The 19,552-nt window shown below is 33.0% G+C and overlaps 2 protein-coding genes across 7 annotated transcripts; both read right to left on the bottom strand.

Moving 5' to 3' along the window:
- Positions 1-140: 140 nt before the first annotated feature.
- LOC116346369 (mannosyl-oligosaccharide alpha-1,2-mannosidase IA) lies at positions 141-5,152 on the bottom strand. Its single transcript, XM_031776378.1, has 10 exons — positions 4,120-5,152; positions 2,625-2,702; positions 2,401-2,541; positions 2,144-2,323; positions 1,610-2,048; positions 1,409-1,547; positions 1,183-1,297; positions 949-1,095; positions 839-890; positions 141-759 (listed from the first exon to the last, which is right to left on the bottom strand). Exons 1-10 carry the CDS (start codon positions 4,684-4,686, stop codon positions 677-679), a joined length of 1,941 nt encoding a protein of 646 aa, XP_031632238.1. The 5' UTR covers positions 4,687-5,152; the 3' UTR covers positions 141-676.
- Positions 5,153-5,557: 405 nt separating this feature from the next.
- LOC116346289 (neuroligin-4, X-linked) lies at positions 5,558-19,467 on the bottom strand. Of its 6 annotated transcripts, XM_031776238.1 has the most exons (19): positions 19,054-19,467; positions 18,813-18,899; positions 16,856-16,935; positions 15,877-16,308; positions 15,071-15,453; positions 14,835-14,847; positions 14,529-14,743; positions 13,615-13,767; positions 13,401-13,544; positions 13,214-13,308; positions 13,006-13,151; positions 12,852-12,947; positions 12,573-12,768; positions 12,404-12,513; positions 7,967-8,045; positions 7,758-7,900; positions 7,361-7,680; positions 7,001-7,270; positions 5,558-6,940 (listed from the first exon to the last, which is right to left on the bottom strand). In XM_031776238.1, exons 5-19 carry the CDS (start codon positions 15,360-15,362, stop codon positions 6,024-6,026), a joined length of 3,189 nt encoding a protein of 1,062 aa, XP_031632098.1. In that variant the 5' UTR covers positions 15,363-15,453; positions 15,877-16,308; positions 16,856-16,935; positions 18,813-18,899; positions 19,054-19,467; the 3' UTR covers positions 5,558-6,023. The 6 variants fall into 6 exon arrangements, with proteins under 6 accessions (XP_031632098.1, XP_031632097.1, XP_031632099.1 ...); XM_031776237.1 differs by lacking the exon at positions 15,877-16,308; XM_031776239.1 differs by lacking the exon at positions 18,813-18,899.
- Between the last annotated feature and the right edge of the window lie 85 nt (positions 19,468-19,552).

Genomic DNA, 19,552 nt, shown 5'->3' with positions numbered 1-19,552 from the left:
GGAAATTTGGAGAAGAATTGTGAGAGGAGTTCATGTCTAGTCGTTTTGTAAAAAGATCATACACCGAAAGATATAATTGGTCTATTGTTATTGTTGTTAAAAGAAAATTCGAAATGCAAAAAGAGAACTTCAAGTCGTGTTCACAATTTTATTTTTATTCTACAAATCTAATACATATATATTTCGTTTTTATTATTAATTACAATTTTTATTGAATAATTTTCAAGAAAATTAGTTTAACTTCTATTATAACGACATAGCTGACAGTTGCATGGATTTTTTTCTAGCTCTTACTTATTCGATTTATTTAGTTTTCGAGTCATGCACTAATACAATAAATTATTTCCTTTCAATAGTCATAATTGATAGAGATTTCGCATATTTACAATAAATTACATAACGTCGATTGATTAATCCTCTCAAATTTATCCACAGCCACTGCAGCACATTGTAATATATTTTTTTAGAATTAGCAATCAACAAACTAGACTAAATCTAAATTTGAAGTATGACATGTTTTGCTAATAGAGGAAGTTTTGGAGATTATGCATTATTGCATATATCAACTTTTAAATTACTTAATTTGATACAAGTTTCTACTACTGCCATTTTTTTGTAATGAGTAAACACGTTATTTAAGCCCAGTCACAAGTTTCAATTTTTATCAAGTCTTTCTTTATGGATTGTTGGTTTGCGATAGTGCTTGTCTGTATAATGGATTGCCTTTTACAGGTAGCGGATGTGCCTCCGTGTTGAACACTGTAAATGAATCAGAAAAGAGAAATGAAAATAATGGATATCAATCCATCAGTGATGGAAAAGCAATATGTGATTATACCCCATTCATCTAACGGCAGTAGTGAGTCGTCCGAATATAACAAGTACAAATACTGAAATAATAAATTGGGTTTTCATATCCATTACATTAATATATTCAAGTAATAATACCTTTAACACTTCAGCAATGAAAAAGCTTTGTTGCACGTCATCCTTTTGCGGATCTTCCAAATAAACATTTTTAATACCGCTAAAACCACCCGGTGACCTACAATATTTCTCAATAGCTTGCACTGCATCCCATCCCCAGTCTCTATACTTTAATTTTCAATATTGGAAAAATATGTCATTTTATTTAATCATATTCATTGTCGATTTCAATTGAAAGCTTATTGACTATGATACCTTTTGATCGTGTGTTAGGCGCCACAAAATAAAATAGCTCTCAAAAGTTTCTGGTCTTAGGATGTAATATTTTTCTTGTGCGCGAAGCGCTTTTGCCTCGGCCCCTTCATTAAATCTTATGAAATCAATCACAAATATTAATGAAAACAGTATATGAGTTCAAAAGAAAAAAGATTCAAGCACTCTTCATGATTTTGTTTTATGATTTGAAAACAAATTTTAATACCTAAATGCTTCTGGTCCTAAATGTGTTGCAGTTCTTATGTAGCTTTCGTGGCATGTATTAGTTATTCCCTTACCAATGTCCATATATTTTTCAGAATTTTGATCTTGTTTTGTTGCAGCACCCAATGCAAATAATCCGCCTATTAAAATGTATAAGAATCATTCAAATTATACTCTTCATCTCAACAATATTCATATATACCTGAAAAACATGCCAAGTGATCCATTTTATGTTCCAACCGATCAAATTTCATATCAGATGCATAAATCAATCCACCAGATGAGGTTTGTATAATTTTACTAACAATTGCTTCCATGGCTTCGTCGTACATTTGTCGTGCAGTTTCATCAGACTGCCCAGATTGAATCCAGGCCTTTAACAAATATTCATAAAAACTATCACCCAAAGCACCTAATGATATGTGTTGTTGGCCCCATTTTCCGGTTTTTGGATTTAAGTAATTTGGATATAATCCGTTTGGTTTCGGAATATCCTTCAACAGTTGCCGAATATTTAATACCCGCTCACGATAAACTGGATTTCCGGTTACATCACTCAAATAAGCAAACTCAAGATGTAGCGTTCCAAACTCAGATAAAATGCTGCTCCCACCGCTGGCCCATCCATAATTTTTACTGTACTATTTTTTTAATAAGTAGAAAGTGGAATAAGTATTAAAGATAAAATGTTTACTAAACATTGTTTAGACCAAATGTACACTTAAATTATACTTACACCAGTTCTTAAATTTATGAGTGCATTGGGAATTCCGGTCGGTGTTTGGAATGCAGGCAATAATTTATCAGCAACCTCTTGGGCCTTTTCTTTATACATTGGATCGCCCGTGAATGCGTATAAGGTAAGAAGACCACCCACAAATCGAATATTAGTTTCGAACACTGATAATTCGGCACTCTGCAATATTTATTTAAAAACATATTTTATCACTATAATAATAAACAATATTTCAAAATAAAATGAAATATATTTACCATATTTTTGAATGAGAACTTTCGCGCAATCCATTCTCGTGCTTCTTGATATTCTTGTTTTAATCCCATAATATACAGTGTGTCTAATCCATCCACAATGGTTGCGCCGAGATCGTATGAACCAAATATGCTTCCAGTGTGCTAAAATGAGATTGAATAATTAAAAGTTAATATAAGACCATTAAGTAATTTAAATTTTATTAAATCTCATTTTTTATACTTACGGCACGTTTGCTTAATGGTCTTAATTCGTTTTTCCCCCATGCATACAGTTTGTAATTCTCCCACGCAAAAGTCGTCATCTATTGAATATTGATATGGTTAAATGAAGGGGTTATCCATCTAACTAGAAAACTAGCATAAACTAACACAAAACGAAGCCAACTTCATACTACAAAATGTACGTAAAACTACCAAGAGAACCAACTTCACGCACTAGAAAAACTAGTTTTCTGGTTGTCCCCTTGGGTTAAATGAACAACAAATGAAACATAATTATCAGTATATTCAGCTGAAATTTATGAGTAAAGGATAAAGAAAAATTTATGATAATGATAATTTTGCGACGAAAAGGAACGAATTTGGTTGAACGACTTATTCTTCTGCAGAATATGACATTTTTTAGTCTATTCATATTGTTTTTAAACATTATCATTGCTAATATACACTCTAAATGATTGCAAAGACCACTCTCATTTTCATTTCCATTTCTATTATTCATTGTGATTGAAAATCAAATAAAAAACCTCTATCGAGGTGAAGAACGAGTGACGAAACCAAAATTTGAAACACAAAATTTCTGATATCAATTTTGTGACGAAAATAGTTGGTAGATATATTTTCTGTGTACTGTGAATATAAACTTAATATACATTTGCCACTTCATTCGATAGCTAGCCTTAAGACCTTTCCAACGATATGCATATGTCCGGGGTGTGTCAAGTGGATGTGCCTCGGTGACTGTAGGGACAAAAGTCAAAAAGTGACTTTTGGAGGCCGGCCACGGCCAACATGGCGGCCAAATCGAAAAGTGCCGGAACAAAAAAGTCTTAGTTTTTTGTGTACTTTAATCCCAGAAAGTTTCAAAAAGATCAGAATCGAGTACGCAAAATAGCGGACACACACATACACATACCAAATGAATTTTATAGAAAAATAATATGAAATTTTTAAAACTAAATTTTTTTCGAGCGGATTGATCGATTTCGACGTTTGAGGTATCGTTGGAAAGGTACTGAGGTCTAGAATCAGAATATCCATGTTTCATTTGGTGCTATCTATGGCCGCAGAACTGAATTTTGACCCTTTTCTTGAAAGGGCCATATTTTGACGACAGGTGGACCGATTTTCAAACTTTTATATTTTTTCTTGATCTATAGCCCAAGGGCTTTCCAATCATACATCAACCGGGGCCAACGGCCTTCTAGGTCTGGATTTCGTATATTACGTATATATATAGCGAGTTCGACTTTTCAACACACTAATGTGGTTTCGTCACTCGCGTGAACTGCCGTCCGCTGTGATAACAATAAACAGTTTAATTTGTTTGTAGTGCAATTAAACTCTTCTTTATCACTTTAAATTAACGTTTGACATTTTCTATCTTACGAAGATATCAGTTTTTTTTTTACAATGGATAACGATTAAAGTTGTTCTGATTTTTGTTATGTTGGCTGCTTTTACATGTGTACATTGAAAAAACTTGTTATAATAACTTACTTCACGTATTTTATTGCGACGTTCTCGAGCGACTGGATCTGAATCTTCTCCACTTGGTATACTAGTGAATTGTAGGTCAGGGGCATCAGCTACTCCAACTCCTCCAACTGGACTCTCTGCTGCCCTTTTTTCTGACATCGATGAGCTCATTAATGGCAAATCATTTGCTTGTGGTTTGGACTGCGGTTTTTCTAAGTGTCCACCTTCGGCAGCTGCCCAATCATCGCCTTGAATTTTGGCATAAAAACGGTTTCGATCATTTTGGATGTGTTTGTCACCATCTAATTGATCATCATTTTCATTTCCGTCAATTCCATGTTGATGATGTTGTCGCGAAATCGGTGGTGCTGGAATAAATATTTCCTCTATTTCCGGCCCTGCACTTTGAATTTTTTTATACACTTCTATTACTTTATCTGAGTTTACAAAGTTATCGGGTAAATAGAAAAGGCCACCAAAGCAAACAAACGCCAAGGTGGCAAAAAGGAGCAATATTAAAAATTTCTCGCGTACACGCAATGATCTCCGTACCGATGATGGGGTAAGTGTTCTATAAGTCGGGAGCATTTTTGCAATTCACTAAATGAATGACTCTTAAATTTCGATTTTGAATTTTGAGTATTTCTGGTTATGTAAACTATTCGTCATAAAATCCCGAAACTCTATTGTTTGAAAGAACGATTTAACATTTAGTTTTTCTCGTCCTTTTGCTATTCTGCATTGGTATTGAAACTGTTGATTTTTATGGAAACAGTTTCAAAGTTTATGCGTGGACTGATGTAGACCGAAATGAAAAATTCCTATTGCACTCCCTCATACATGATTTAATATTATTATTTATCACACATACACAAAGTATTATCAAGTTTTCCTATCGTAGTAAATCTATTATTTACAATACGTCCAATTGTATTTAATTAACTTAATTTTCTTTCACAAATATAACTTTTCCTCAATTTCTCTTCTTTCTTATTTTTTTTTTGTCTCAGCAAATTTGCTTGTCAAGTTGATGTGGAAATGCTGCAGACACTTCGATGTGTAAGTTTTGACTGACAGAACAGTATATTTTCTATTATTTTCACCATTCAGAGAAATGGTATATTGAACAGCTTACAGAATCTTGCGTGTGGCGCCATCTATCGACGATTGAATATTTTGATGACACATTATGGAATCACGTTATATTCCATTTATTTTTTATAACTGTTTCTTGAATGTTTGAAAAAATGAATAAAAAACTACACACATTTATTTGATACAATCATTTATTTGAAATCTTAGACTAATACAAAAATCCGTCAACATTTTTATAAGCAAGGGAAGATATATTATTAGCCTTCCCATAATTTCTCGAAATATTAATGAATGAAAACCAAAAAAATAGTTTAGTTTAATATGGACATTTTAATTCAAAAACCTCAATTTTACTTGATATAAAACTAAGAAAAAATATTTTTTTTTAAATAGTTTCATCTTCAAAAATAACTTCAATTTGAAATAAATATGTAATGTAAATCAACAATTGTATTAATAGAAACATTAACTATTGTACATTGTCATTTTTGGGGCTATTGATTACATGAAATGGGTCTAAACTAAAATTGAATATACTAAATATCAACATCTAAATAAATACATCTTTCATTCTAACAACACCAAAAAATAATTCATTACTTCATTTATTTAGTTGATTTTAAAATATCATAATAGAAAATGTATATCGGTTTCTCTACTCCTCTAGTATAATGCTCGTTTTCCCGCCTCTTTTGTGGCTTAAAAGCCTTGTGAATCGCTTCCCATTGTAATCATAATCAGTTCTAACAACATATACGGCCCATATTGAAATATGAGCTTATATTTTATAATAAAAAAATTACTTCAAAAAATGAAGTTTTATAAAAGAATTAAACCGAAATTTCTTGAATTTGCACTCGTTTTTTAGTTGTAGAGGGTGTAGTTGGTCCAAATGGTTGTCTTAAAATACCACCTTGATAGTTCGATGTTGATATACTTGATCGCAATGATGACGGTGTTGACAATAATTTTTCGGCGCGGCAATCATCACTCTTGGAAGTCTGGCGATTATCTACATCTACATCACTTTCTGTAACAGTTGTGCCAACATCGTGCATATTTCGAAACTCTGATTGTGTTGATTGATTAGATGACAATTTGGGTGAATCGCAAAACTCTTTGTTTCTATTATTACTACCTTCTGCTTCAGAAAGTGATGAACGTGATTCTGATGATGGATATGTTGACAGGCATATTTTGTCATTTTTGGAAGTATGAATGTTATTGTCCGGAATTTCGTTGTTGCTAGATGAATGTGTCGGAATTCGAACAAAACCTACGTGGGTTTCCTTTGATTTGCATTTATGTTGTTTTTCAAATGGTTGACCACAGTGCATTGCTTTCTCTACAAAACGATTGTATTCTTCATAATTTAAATCGGCTGAATATGTAGGCATGTTCAAACAATTTTTTTCCACACGTTTATCAATACAACGATCAATGAAATTTGGTAACATCATATCAGATTCTACAAACTGTTCTTTTCGTTTTGCGTCAAGTGTTCGTTTAACTCTTTGGTAATAAATTGCAGCAAATATCAAAATATTTAACAACAAAAGAAAACATCCGACACCAATAGTAATTGCCAAAGCAGCGGAGTAGGAATGAAAATGACTGCTGGTTAAGTGCCGCAAGAAACCATCCATATGGAAACTCTGATTTTCTGATTTATTTTCATTGTTGGCAGCATTTTTTTGCGGTCTAGTCGCTGCCAATGTTGGTGAAACAGTTGTATTGGACGGGCAATCTATTCAAAATTGTATATTTAGCACCGGCATCAAAAGTCATTTGCAATTAGAATACAAACCTGTGAGTGCAGCTACTGTTGTGACAAGCATAGCTTTTGTTGGGGTTGTATTGGCATCGCTTTTGAAAATAACGGATTTTGTATATACTGGCATTTCAATATTTTGTACACGAACAATTCCATCGTAAAATTTCGCATCAGATTCAGAAAAATGATGATGTCTCATCGATAATTCATTCAATTCACCTGGCATGTGTAGTTGTGGAATTAAGTTAAGCCACAAAGATAGCTTATGGCCTCGATAATGATTTTTAATACCAAATTTATTGCCTAAAGAAAATACAAAGGCGTATGCATAATATTTCCACACATTTTTACAAGGATACAATGGACACTCAGAATATTTTAATATTAATTTACCAATTTCCAAGTAATATTGATTCAATGTATCATATGATTCCCAATACGGATATGGTTGATCATTTGTGTCCTCTAAACGATCTCTGTTATGAGTGTAATGCGTATCATATTCACTAGATTCATCTTCGTGTTCACTTTCATCGCTATCTTCATCATAATAATCAATATTACGATTTCGCTTCTTTCGCTTTCTAATCGAAGACCATCCCATTTGTCTTTTTTTCTTTGTATTCACTTCAACTTTCATACCTTCCATTGGAGTGGCGATGTGATTATGTTTCGTTTGGGATATGTGCATAATTGGCGACTCATTTGGATTTCTGATTAAATTTTAAAAATTTAAAAGTTTTTTATTTATAAATAACCCATCAATTAGTCATTAGTTAATTATACTTACCCGGTATGAGCAAAATTTGATAAGTAACGAACTAATGTCCGGCTTATTTTAATGTCTTGTATAGTGTAGTTATGCGGAAAAAGTGGCGATATTGGAAGTCCTAAAGCAAAAGGCACATCCTCACCTCGTACACTTCCACTTCTCTAAAAAAAAAACATCAATATTGAATAAATAAGTTATTAACGAAAGTTTATTATTATTACTACTACCTGTGGGAAATCGCGTTCATTTGACATATGATTGAAATGCATGAAGTACGATTTGCCGCCTCGTAAACTATGGAGATACCTGAAATTAGGAATCAATATGTACCAACGGACAAATATGTAATGTTTTTAGGACATTTTAACGTTAAAAAATGTAACGCTTTGGCCCGGTTTAGTGGTCATTTCCGTGTCAAATGGAACGTAGATTTTGTGTGTAGTTTCCAGTATATTTACAACTTCCAATGGAATGATTCGTTCCACTTGTTTACTACCATACAAAAACATACTCTGACCGTATAATATGATCGCCACCCAATATGTGTACTGTACGTTAAGTTTTTGTATTTCAAATTTAATGATTTATTTACCGCAAGAAAATCCATTCTCTGCAAACAAATTAGATTTGAGTGATTTGATTTAATTTTCTGCAGAAGAATTTTTTTTTAAACGGCACTTGGCCTATATTTTTTTAAATACTTTCGTATTCATGAACGTATATGAATTTCGAATTTCGAAATCTGAAAAACATTCGAATTGAATTTGACAGTTGCCGTTCAACCATCGTCACTTTGAAAAAAGATGCAAACATCATAATTTTGTTTACATTTTAAAATGTGCTTTGTTTTGAGAATGCATCGTGGATTTTTAGTTCAAACAAACAGAATTCTTTCTTCTAATTTCAACGTAGATATTGTGAATTTGCAAAGAATAGATTTATTTACGGTGAATTTTGTGCTTGTTCTTGTTTTGTTTTAAAAATAACAGAACATTTCCAAAGTCACACAGTAAGAAATCAAAGCGGCATTACAGTGTATTTTGTATCGAATTGATAGGAAGTTCATTTTATTTGTGTGGAAGTGCATTCTTCATTTTATATGGCTTTGTTGTGTGAATTTGACTGTGTATTAACTTCGAATTTGATGCCATTGGATTTTTGATTGTCAGAATATTGCGAATCGAATTCAGTTTAGCGAAAAATCCTCACAAGGCAAGTTGATTTAAACTGTTTGGCCATTCAATCATTGTTATTGTTGTACTCTCTATTGTGTGTGTTTTGTGCTTTGAAATTGCGATTTGACGTTGTGTGTAGCCTTCAATTGTTTATATAATTATTTAACGCCTTTTTTCTTTCTTTTTTCCGTTTTTTTTTTTATTTTGAAATAGACTGCAAAATGGGTCGCCACAAGGCAGCAGATCCAAACGCCGACCAAAGGTGTATAAAGCAAAGACTGCCATCAATTATCCGAGAACGATATCGCGATGTTATTATCGCGATCATTTCTATTCTGTCTATCAAAGCAACGAAAATTGCGTGCCTGGCATCATTACTCTTTCTCATGAAAGTAAGTTCAAAAATTTCATTTGTTTCAGTTTTTTGCTTTGAATAAAAAAACATCAACTTCTTTTTTAATATTTCATCATAAATTCATCATATCATTCGAATGACTTTTCATTTCAATTCTTCGCTAATGACAATCAAATTCAATTTTTCGATATTATTTCATCATTTTCTATACGCAATTTACGGGCGATATTTTGCACTATCGTATTTGCATGAATTGATTCGATTGTTTGTTCGTTTGTTTGTGAATAGGTGAATGAAGCTGTTGATCACTTTGATGATGAATTTTTTGTATGGGATGATGGATCCAGCATGATTAAACGTTGTTTTAAGGCAGTACTACGTGACAACATCGGCAAAGTCTTTCTTATGCTACCGGATTTTCGACAGTTGGTAGACGCTGCTAGAATCGATTGGCCCACCAATGGTGGATTTGGTAATAGTTTCAAGTACTTGTATGAACAATACGAAGACAACGTTCGAACAAACTTGAAAACGCATTGCGAATCCCGTTTAAGAAAATTTTTCAAGCTAAAGACATTCCAGCTCAATGACAATGCAATTCGGTATAACTACTTTAACAACTTGTACGGCTCGCCCAATGAATTGCCATATTACGATGAAACTGACATCAAAAATGCCGTTAACTACGCATATCATCGGAAAGACAACACGAATGACGATGTTGAGCGACAGCTTCGATTGGGCGAGTTGTTGGATGAGCTACGTTGGTTAGGTGCACCAGAAGATTGCAACATTAAAGAATATGTCAGCGAAAATTGGTTCCATTCGATTCGTATGTGGATACATATTCAACGTGAAATCCAATGGTATCACAATGAGTACAAATGTCGTCGTGATGCACCACAAATTCAAAATTTTGTCGTTGTACCAATGTGCAGTTTCCAACGTCGTCACATTCGCATCGATACCGACGCATTGTACACCATCCTAGCCAGTGTAAAATTGGTGCCATTGAAGTGCGGTTTGAAAAAACGCAAAGATAAAACGACCAATTCGATCAACATAACGAGCAACGAATTCCGCAGAAATAAAATTTTAAGTTGGAATCTGTTTTTCAAGGTGGAAAAAATTCAACAACTGGTACATTTCAAAAAGTATTTCGATTTCCAAATTTGTTCGGACGGTGTGTCTGTTTCGATGATGTACAAAAAGCCAAAATTACCACCACTCGAAATAAGTGATGCTGAAATCATGAAAATGTACAAAGGGAACAAATTGAAGTATGCTATTGGCTGTGACCCGGGCATGAAAACCTGGAACGCTTCAGTGCGTCGTGATTTGGATAGCAAAGAAGAGGTAAATTCAATTTTTCATAATGAATGAAAGTGATTGATATTGTGATTGTGATTGTGAATACAATGTCGTTTTTGTTGTTATCATTTTGTTAGGTGAATTTGCGCATATCTAGCAAACGGTATCACTGGGATGCGAAACAAGGCCGACGTGATGCAAAAGCCGAACGAATCACCCGATTATTTACATACGACGAGAAAGCTGATCGCAATCGAGTTGCAGCGACTCTGGGTACAATGCCATCGCCAAGAGAAACATCATGGCGCTCGTATATTGAACATCGACTACGAGTTATGAATGATGGCATTGAAACGTACACGTGTAAGCAATATGCACGCTTGGGATTGGACAAGCATATCGACTCGGTTCGGGCGATCGACAAAACGGCTTGCAAACTGACACGCAATCAACCATCAATTTTCTATATGGGAGCCAGTGGATCCACACCAGCCAACTCACCGATCAAAATCAAAAAACACGTGCGATGCCCAGGCACTCGCAAACTGATTGCAGCCATCATGAAACGTGGAAATTGCATCATTCGAATGGTCGATGAATACATGACATCACAGCATTGCCCATTGTGTTTCAAGCGATTTCCACAAGAAACTCGACGTGATCGATACAAGAAATGTGTGGGTTGTGTACCAAATCCAATTGTTGGACTACCACGAACCATCGTAACCAATGTGAGCAAACGATTACTACAAATGCGACGAACAATTGAACGAATGTGGCGCGAGATGCGTGATATAGGCGATGTCATTGCTGCAACTCTTCGAGATGGACCGAATGCAGGTCGTTTGGTGTCAAAGAAGCAACGCTTCTTCAAAACATGGCTACCAAATGTTGCAAACGTTGAAATCGAGGGAGCTGCCGGAGCACAACCAACGCTCACAACTGTATGGCACCGTGATATCGCAGCAGCGAAGCTGATCCTCTACAAAGGTATGCAATCAATTGAAATTGATACAAATTTTGAAGCAATTGTTATACATGTAATGTGTTTTTGTTATGTATCATTCGGTAGGTGAATGCGTGGTGTTTAAGCGGACAATTCATCCAAATGTACGGAGACCACGCCGTGTTGACAACAATCAGCCATTGCCGTTGTATCGGGGTCAGAATCAGAATGTCAACAATGGACATCTGCAGCCGCAGTAGTAGCAGCCCTCATTCAACAACATTCAAACAATACTAAATTTAGACAATAGTTTATAACAATTATTTGTTAGTTCGCTAGGCTTGATTAAATTGTGGCCTTGCCAAAGTACGAGAACCTCTTGATATAAATTGTACTCGGTAAGTGGAGTTTATTGCATATTGATAATTATGAATGATCTCAATTTTTTCATATCAGTCTAATTGAATTGTGCTTTCTTTTCTTTTTTTCTTTCCATTGCGACGGTAAAATTGACTGAAACTACACACGAATGCTACCCCAAATTCGACCGTAAACTTGGGCCTGGTAATGGGTGATTTGCGCTAACAATTGTTCCTTGGTAAAGTAACGATGAAATTTCCTTATAAAATATGATAACAATAACAGTATTGCCAACAAATCTGAATTTTTAAGCAATTATTTTGGTATGGTGATTCAAGCTTTTGGAAAGTCACATTCGTTTATCGTACAAAATATATTACATATATCAAGTTCGATTCTAAAAAAATTGGATCTCATTCATATGTTGCGAGTGATTCAAATTAACAATTAAATTGAAGTGTTGAAATAATCTGTTAACGATTCTTATATAGCCATTTAACATTTAGAAAATACATACCCAACTCTAACAAGTGGTGCTACAGTATGACCATCACTTAAGAGTTCTAAAGCTGCATCTCGGGAGCCTAGGGGATTACGTTGCGGTCTTTCCCATTCCGTATATTCATTCTAAAAATTCAATAAGGTTATGAATATTTTATCATATATTTTATTACTCTGGAGCTCACCTTTAAGGCAGCATATATTTCATTTAGATGGAAATTAAAGTTATTTCGAACATATGTTCGGAGAACTCGATCACGCCTCGTTTCATTAAAGCCAAATTCTAGATCTTGAGCGCTTAAATCCAAATAAGATTCCAACGTTGTCACACCAAATATTATTTCGCGTTTCGAAAAATCAGCCATTTCAATTCCCATTGTACTAAAATATCATTGAAAATATGTCAAATGTATGCATTTATACATTCAAAATTGAGAATTATATTTAAAATATTATTATATTACGTTGATATCGCCGAGCCCACCGGAAGAGTTACTGAATTATTTAAGCTTGTACCAATTATAGTACCATCAATGAATGGAGCAAAACCAGGTAAAAACCTTAAATAAAATAATAATTTATACATTTTACATGTTTTATAATTATGTTGGTAACTACCTTGGCGTATCAAGCTGTACAGATAGTAAATTTGATAATGACTTTGTTCGTAAGCATGGCGCGAGGTCATCTTCTACTAAATCACCATGGCAGCCAGTATGTTCAGCAACTTTTCGCTTTACATATAGTGGATCCTTTTGAATTGCCTATTTGAAAATTAATTATTTAGTGCTAAACAAAAATTCAGTTTGCGATTTGAAATACAAACCCATGGCGAAAGAGCTGATCCACTTAATAATATCGCCCTCTGTATCAAATCACTTACGACTGGTGACGTAATTAATATGTTCGCTAAACTTGCGCCTGTACCAAAAATTATTATATTTATTAGATGACAAAATTGCCCAAAGAGAAAATCATACTGCAATATATTTTGAAGACTAAATTAAACTTACCAGTGCCATGTCCCATTATACATAATTTATTGGGATCTCCATTAAACGCAGGTAAGTTTTCACGCAGCCAATGGATCGCAGCTACTAAATCCATTAAACCGAAATTCCCCTGTGCGCTACCTTTTGAACCAGTCTTTAAAAAACCTTTTAAGAAATTGAATGAATATAAATTGATTCAATTGATTTTGGCTGTCTGAATTAAGAATATTCTCACCTAAAACACCTAATCTGAAATTAATTGTGATAACAATTACATTTCCGTGAGCGGCCAAAATGGATCCGTCGTAAGGGTTACCACTGTTCCACTCGAATGATTCGCCGTGTATGTACATGACGGCTGCCTTACTAACTTTCGTCGACGTTTCAACTAAAATAAAACACATGAAATTTTTTCTCAAAATATTGATTTTCTTTTCGTTTATTCAATAGGAGAATTCTTTTAAGACGGTATGAAAAAAATGTAGAATTGTATTATCGATTATTTTAATGCCATAGTATTTTAAAACGCGTTGTATAAAAATCGCTTATACTATCGGTGTAGTGAGTTGTTGTTTAGAATTTAATACTCAGTTGTTAAGCTTAACCATTCTCTTACCCTCAACACTCAAATGGTGCAATCTTTTATTGTTCTCTTTACATAGAAGGACTTTATTTCATTATCGAGTAAGCGTGCATATTTGTTTTCAAAAATAATTCAAATCCAAAGAAGAACCTTTTTATCAGTCATAATGGCATCAGTACATTCAAAGCGTTGCTTTTATTATTCAATAATTTATACACTCGTATAAGAGTAAGTAAAAAATCTTTATAGTCAACATAAAAAGAGTTACATTTGGTCCTTTAGTAATTAAGTATGATGAATATTTTTGGAAACAACATCACTCCCACAGTACTTGCAGTGAATTCAATTATTATACTGCAATGCACGCGGAATTGATATTGTCTGCAAACTAGAAATATAATATGATTTGTTTATTTTACAAAATATCCAAAAGAGTGACGGTGACATTGATCTTATGTTGATTGAAAATATTGCATTCACAGCAATAATGTCCAAAAAACAAGCATACATTTCAAAGAATATAGATTGAATCGAAGGAGATTGAAGTACGAATAAGATACCCTTACCCTGTGGTACGAAAATATTGAGGTAGAGGCAATCTTCCGATTGATTTGATAGCAATGGTAGGAGCCGGCGAATTTGTGCTAAGCGTTCTCTTGGAACTTCGAGCAATGCCTCACGTCCTGCTATTGATACAGGGGGTAGTTGTGGACAAACTGGGGAAAAATGATCGGCAATCCGAATGCTTGCCCATGCATTTGGTGTAACAGGTGGCATGTATCTTTATAATAACAAGAGGAAACCATAATACGATTCAAGTATGTAAATAAAACTATTACGAAATATTTATTAAAATATACGTTATTTCTTACCTCAAACTGCCCACTGGAGGTGACAACGATATTTTGAACAATGAAACAGAATGATGAGAAATGGAATAAGAGAGATAGACAAAAAGAATATGAATTGATTTCAAATGTTATAATAAATTTTAAAAATACACGACTTGAATTCAAAACTGAGAATGTGTCGTGAAAATTCACGACTTGGTCCGAATTGGTCCGAATTTAACTTTTTGACATATCAACTCTTATAAGTTATAACAAACCTGGAGGAGTAGCATAAGGAACGCCCAAGTACGCTTCTACAGTCGGATTACTACGAACGACGATTCCTCGCAATTCACCATATTTAGTTTTGATGACATTGGAACTATATTTTGTTGTATGTGCTGATGCTCGCGTCATACACATTGAGACGCAAGTTAATAGTGTTATCAGCAAAAATAGATGAATTTTCATCAATGTTGTTGATGTCTTTTTATTTGATTCGCGAGAGCATGTTTGAACGAAGGTTGTTTGTTCCGTTGAGATTTTATTAATTATCGAACGCATTTTCATAAGAATTCCATATATACAATTGTTTGTTTTGCTTTTTTCCGATTGCGAGATGTCAATAATCGCTTCGCCATTTGAAATTGATTTCGTAGAGCTTTCAATATTAAATGAATGATCAAATGTGTTTATTATTATAATTAGTTGATATAGCGTCATTGATTAAAATGCTTAAAGCATTAAAAGTGTTCTAATATATTTGAAATTTGTCGTCATGACTACACTTCTGTGCATATCTAATTGAATTCTTTTCGTCAGCAATTTTTAGCATAAATTTGGCAAATAATAAATCACATATGTGTTGTTTCGTGAATCGAGTCGTGAATCGAGTCGTGAATCGTAAATCGTCTCAAAGAAATATTGATGAGATTGCATTATTAAAAAAAAAACACATAATTTCATGCTGAATGGTCCATTATGTTATCAGTTTTGCTAATTTTTGTAATAAGCGATACAGAAATTTATTCTATTCTTGCATAAAGACGCAGAAAACTTATATCAAATGTAGAAAACACTTTACCATGAATTAAAAACTGATCCGGAAGAATTACAGACGCTATAAAAAGATGAGTTCTCGTGTATGCCTTTCTATCTTAAACGTTTGTTGGTATGTTTGTTTTATAGTTTTTTTGAGACATTTATTAGTGCGTTCTTTTGGGATCTGTGCTATTTACGTATCTATGCTATATCTATGAAGTTTGCTTCATTGAATTTTGAAAAAGTCAGCAATTCAGGCAAAGTATATGCCGTTTCTATGCCTCAACTAAGCAAACTTTTAAACAACGATTCAATCGATAAAGTATAGTACATATAGTATAAAAGAGCTTCAAATGTAACTTTTTTTTAAAAAAAGGGCTTCAGATGTATCCCAACAATTTGTCGTTATGGTGCTCAGAATATGAACTATGCTGCTCAGAAAATCATTTGTGAATCCAGCCATTTATTAGGTCAGCTTATTTCAAAAGACGGAAAAATGAATACAAAAATACGATTATTCTTTTAGATCTAAAGAGCTGAAACAATTCAATTGTTTTATATCATTGTTTTTTTTTGTTTTGGCTTGAGCAGTTAACTTTTATACCACACAAACCATGACATAAATGACATACTATAAACATATCTTTATTTGATTTCATATTTTCCATAACAGCACTCATTGCGACAAAAAATAAAATGAATGCCAAATGCAAATCTTTTGTTTGTACGTTGATCTAATCCGTCAAATGGTTACAATATTTCACTTTTCAAATCTATCATACAGGACGTAGCATATTTGTTTTTGTGATATTATCTAGTTCTATTATAATTCTAGCATTCGAATTTTTCATTTTTATCTAAACCTTTAATCGGACTCTCTGAAGCAGGATTTGGAGAACAACAAATGTTTCTTCCCTTTGGAGATTACAAATAGCATAGATAATTTTCAACATTGCCCTAAAAATTATATAGAGGCTCCAAAAAGTCTGTTTGTTTCTCTCTTTATAATAACATCAACTTACATTTTTAAGTGTTTTCGTGAATAAATCCATTATTCTGAAACTTGTTGCAGCATACTTTGATAATAATGGAAATCTGAAATCTTCAAAGAATAATAAATTAGCCATATTGTAGTTGGTTCTTTTTTTTTAATTAAAAATATTCATTTTCTCCCGATCATATAAAGCTTTAAAGATTTTTCTATTCACAAAATTATAAACTAGAAAAGGTTAACTAGTTTAAATTAAAAGACTATTTCCAATAGAAATTTTCTATATACAATACAATATATGTGGTTTTTTCACAGTTCTCTTATTGAATTGAGAAAATATTTATTCCATGGAAACTTCACAATTTCTAGAACACTTTATTTTACCTACACGAAAATTGTGTAATTTCGAATGGTTCTTATTTATAAAAAATAACTCAGGAACGAACATAAAATCCAACGCAAATGCCAGTACCGGTTGGATTGTGGTAAATTTTGAAATAATAACAACTTCCACATTATATTGAAGTAGACAAGGGACCAAAAATTATATTTCGTGTGATTGCTAGAATGTTCAAATTTCAACTAAGCTCGACTTAGCACGCATCATAGGTTTAAGTACTTTCTGATCTGTGAATGGCCCAAATGAATACATGAGAAAAATCAAACTTATCATGGTTTTGTTTCTTGTTTTTGCATATAATGAACGGGCAACAACAAATATGTACACTTTTCGCTATACATCCCAAATGTGTCATTCAATGAATGAATGCGTTGAATTGCATGGATAGCAAACAAACGTATTGAAATGTTTGAAAAGTTCTTGCTGCAGGCCATCGTTTCATGATGCCAAAGGATGTAAAATGTAGAATAAAAATTGCTTCACACAAACACATTGAAAGCTCATGAATAATGAAAATTTTAATTATCTTTCCAATGATTTACCATGGTGTATGGTGCATGTTAGTAGATTCGATGGTTATCTATAGTATTTTCATTCCAAACAAAAAAAAATATTACATCTTTTTTATATGTAAACACACGCGGAATATATCTTGTTGTTCAAAATATTGTTGAGTGAGCTTGGTTAAGAGTATCTACTTTTATTCATTTTTTATATAACGTTGAGTAAACTATTTAGTATTCAATTTCTTTCTCTCCCTTCCATTTTAAAGTTTATCGTGAGATTGCGATAATCAAAGTCATATGAAAATATGGCATAGTTTTTGTTTGACTTGAAAATGGATTTTTTTACAATTATGAAGTTAGCATACACATTTGGGATATTACGCCATATTTCAAGAAAAGTTTTACCTGTGAATTGGTAGAATGAAGGTTAAAATTATCGGCAAAGCTAATATAGAATTTTCATATATGTGCTTCCGGCGATTTCATTTTAGACAAAGCTGTTACTTGAAAATTATGTTGAAAATTGTCGAAGAATTAAGTTTACAAATTCAAATAAGAAAAATATACATTTTTACAAAAAACGAAAAAAATATGATATAAAATTTATTTTACGTTTTCAACTCTTGTTCATTATGCATGTGGGTGAGTGAAGCAGTTAAGTAGCATTAATGCGTCAATCCAATTTAAAGATGTGAATTTGTTACACCACTTCAAAACTTCAACAAGTCAGAATTAATTAATCGTTTCGTTTAAGCTGTTTTACAGCCTAGTAACTCTAGTACTTCTCCAAAATTGATGGAAAAAATACTAGCTCTGCGAGTACGAAGGATGGATGAACAGGAATTTAAGGTAGAATTTTTTTCTCTCAAAATTCTTGATTGAGCGATTGAAAATGTATGAAAGTGTATACAATTGAAACAGTTGATTTGTCTACACCGATTTTTGCACATATTTGATTTAAAAAAAAAAAACTTTGTTCACGTTACACTGTTTCAAAGTATTTTTTTTACTAAAACCTTTATTACAATTATATATATTGCACGGGTCTTTCATACTAAATTTTGATATCGATATGCACAAACCTTCAACCATTTGGTATCATCAAATGATTTCACATTTTACACGATACTTAAAGTCTTTTGAAGTTGTTTTAGAATGACATTTTTCTTCTGTGAAGTAAATATGTAAACATTTGTTAATCACTTGGTCTTCTTTTGTTTGAGTTTTGAACCTCTGAATCTACTGAAAGTGGTGCTACTGTATTCATTGCACATACACATATAAACATGTTCTTCCATATGAACTCTTTATTCCACTTATTACCTTTTTCGCACATACTAAACATTGAAAAATGTCTGTAGTCTCCTTTTATGGGGTTGAATTATGTGTACCCTTTAACATGGACATCATTATATATGCTCTGCACCACCGCCACAAATTAATTGATATTAAATATTCAAGCGTTAAAGATGAGAAAAGAAACGCAGAAAAATGTTTCTACAAAAATGATGTCTCTTTATCTTTCAAAGACTATGTTCACTTTTTTATTTATCACGCACTCTGCAAATTTAGCTTGATTTTCTTTTTGCTTGCAAATTCAAAAGGCCAATACATGCTCAGCACTCAACATGTTGGGCACACAATACAATCTAGAGCATACTAATAGTATGTTGTAATGAATTTTCATTCAGAGGCAAATGTGATGCTCCAAGAATTGTGAAGATGGTATTGATGCTTTCGTTAACATGGTGAATATTATCGCTTACTTTACGACCAATAATTATAAAGATGTATGCAGTTGTGGTTGTGTTGATGTTTGTAT

The sequence above is a fragment of the Contarinia nasturtii genome, unplaced genomic scaffold, assembly GCF_009176525.2.
Source record: "Contarinia nasturtii isolate CC-2019 unplaced genomic scaffold, AAFC_CNas_1.1 Cnas_scaffold_1500, whole genome shotgun sequence".
Classification (NCBI taxonomy): Eukaryota; Metazoa; Arthropoda; class Insecta; order Diptera; family Cecidomyiidae; genus Contarinia; species Contarinia nasturtii.
The sequence above is the reverse complement of the archived record's forward strand: the minus strand, read 5'-3'. Positions and strand labels throughout refer to the sequence as shown.

What these genes read in the sequence shown, in the direction of transcription:
- LOC116346289 (XM_031776238.1), bottom strand. Translation starts at nt 15,362, where the DNA reads ATGAAAATGCGTTCGATAATTAATAAAATCTCAACGGAACAAACAACC. An exon ending in ATGAACGCGATTTCCCACAG is followed by an intron (nt 7,901 to 7,966) that starts GTAGTAGTAATA and finishes TTTTTTTTTTAG; the next exon opens with AGAAGTGGAAGTGTACGAGG. An exon ending in AACAGTAGCTGCACTCACAG is followed by an intron (nt 6,941 to 7,000) that starts GTTTGTATTCTA and finishes AATTTTGAATAG; the next exon opens with ATTGCCCGTCCAATACAACT.
- LOC116346369 (XM_031776378.1), bottom strand. Translation starts at nt 4,686, where the DNA reads ATGCTCCCGACTTATAGAACACTTACCCCATCATCGGTACGGAGATCA. An exon ending in TCATAAATTTAAGAACTGGT is followed by an intron (nt 2,049 to 2,143) that starts GTAAGTATAATT and finishes TTAAAAAAATAG; the next exon opens with TACAGTAAAAATTATGGATG. An exon ending in TCACTTGGCATGTTTTTCAG is followed by an intron (nt 1,548 to 1,609) that starts GTATATATGAAT and finishes ACATTTTAATAG; the next exon opens with GCGGATTATTTGCATTGGGT.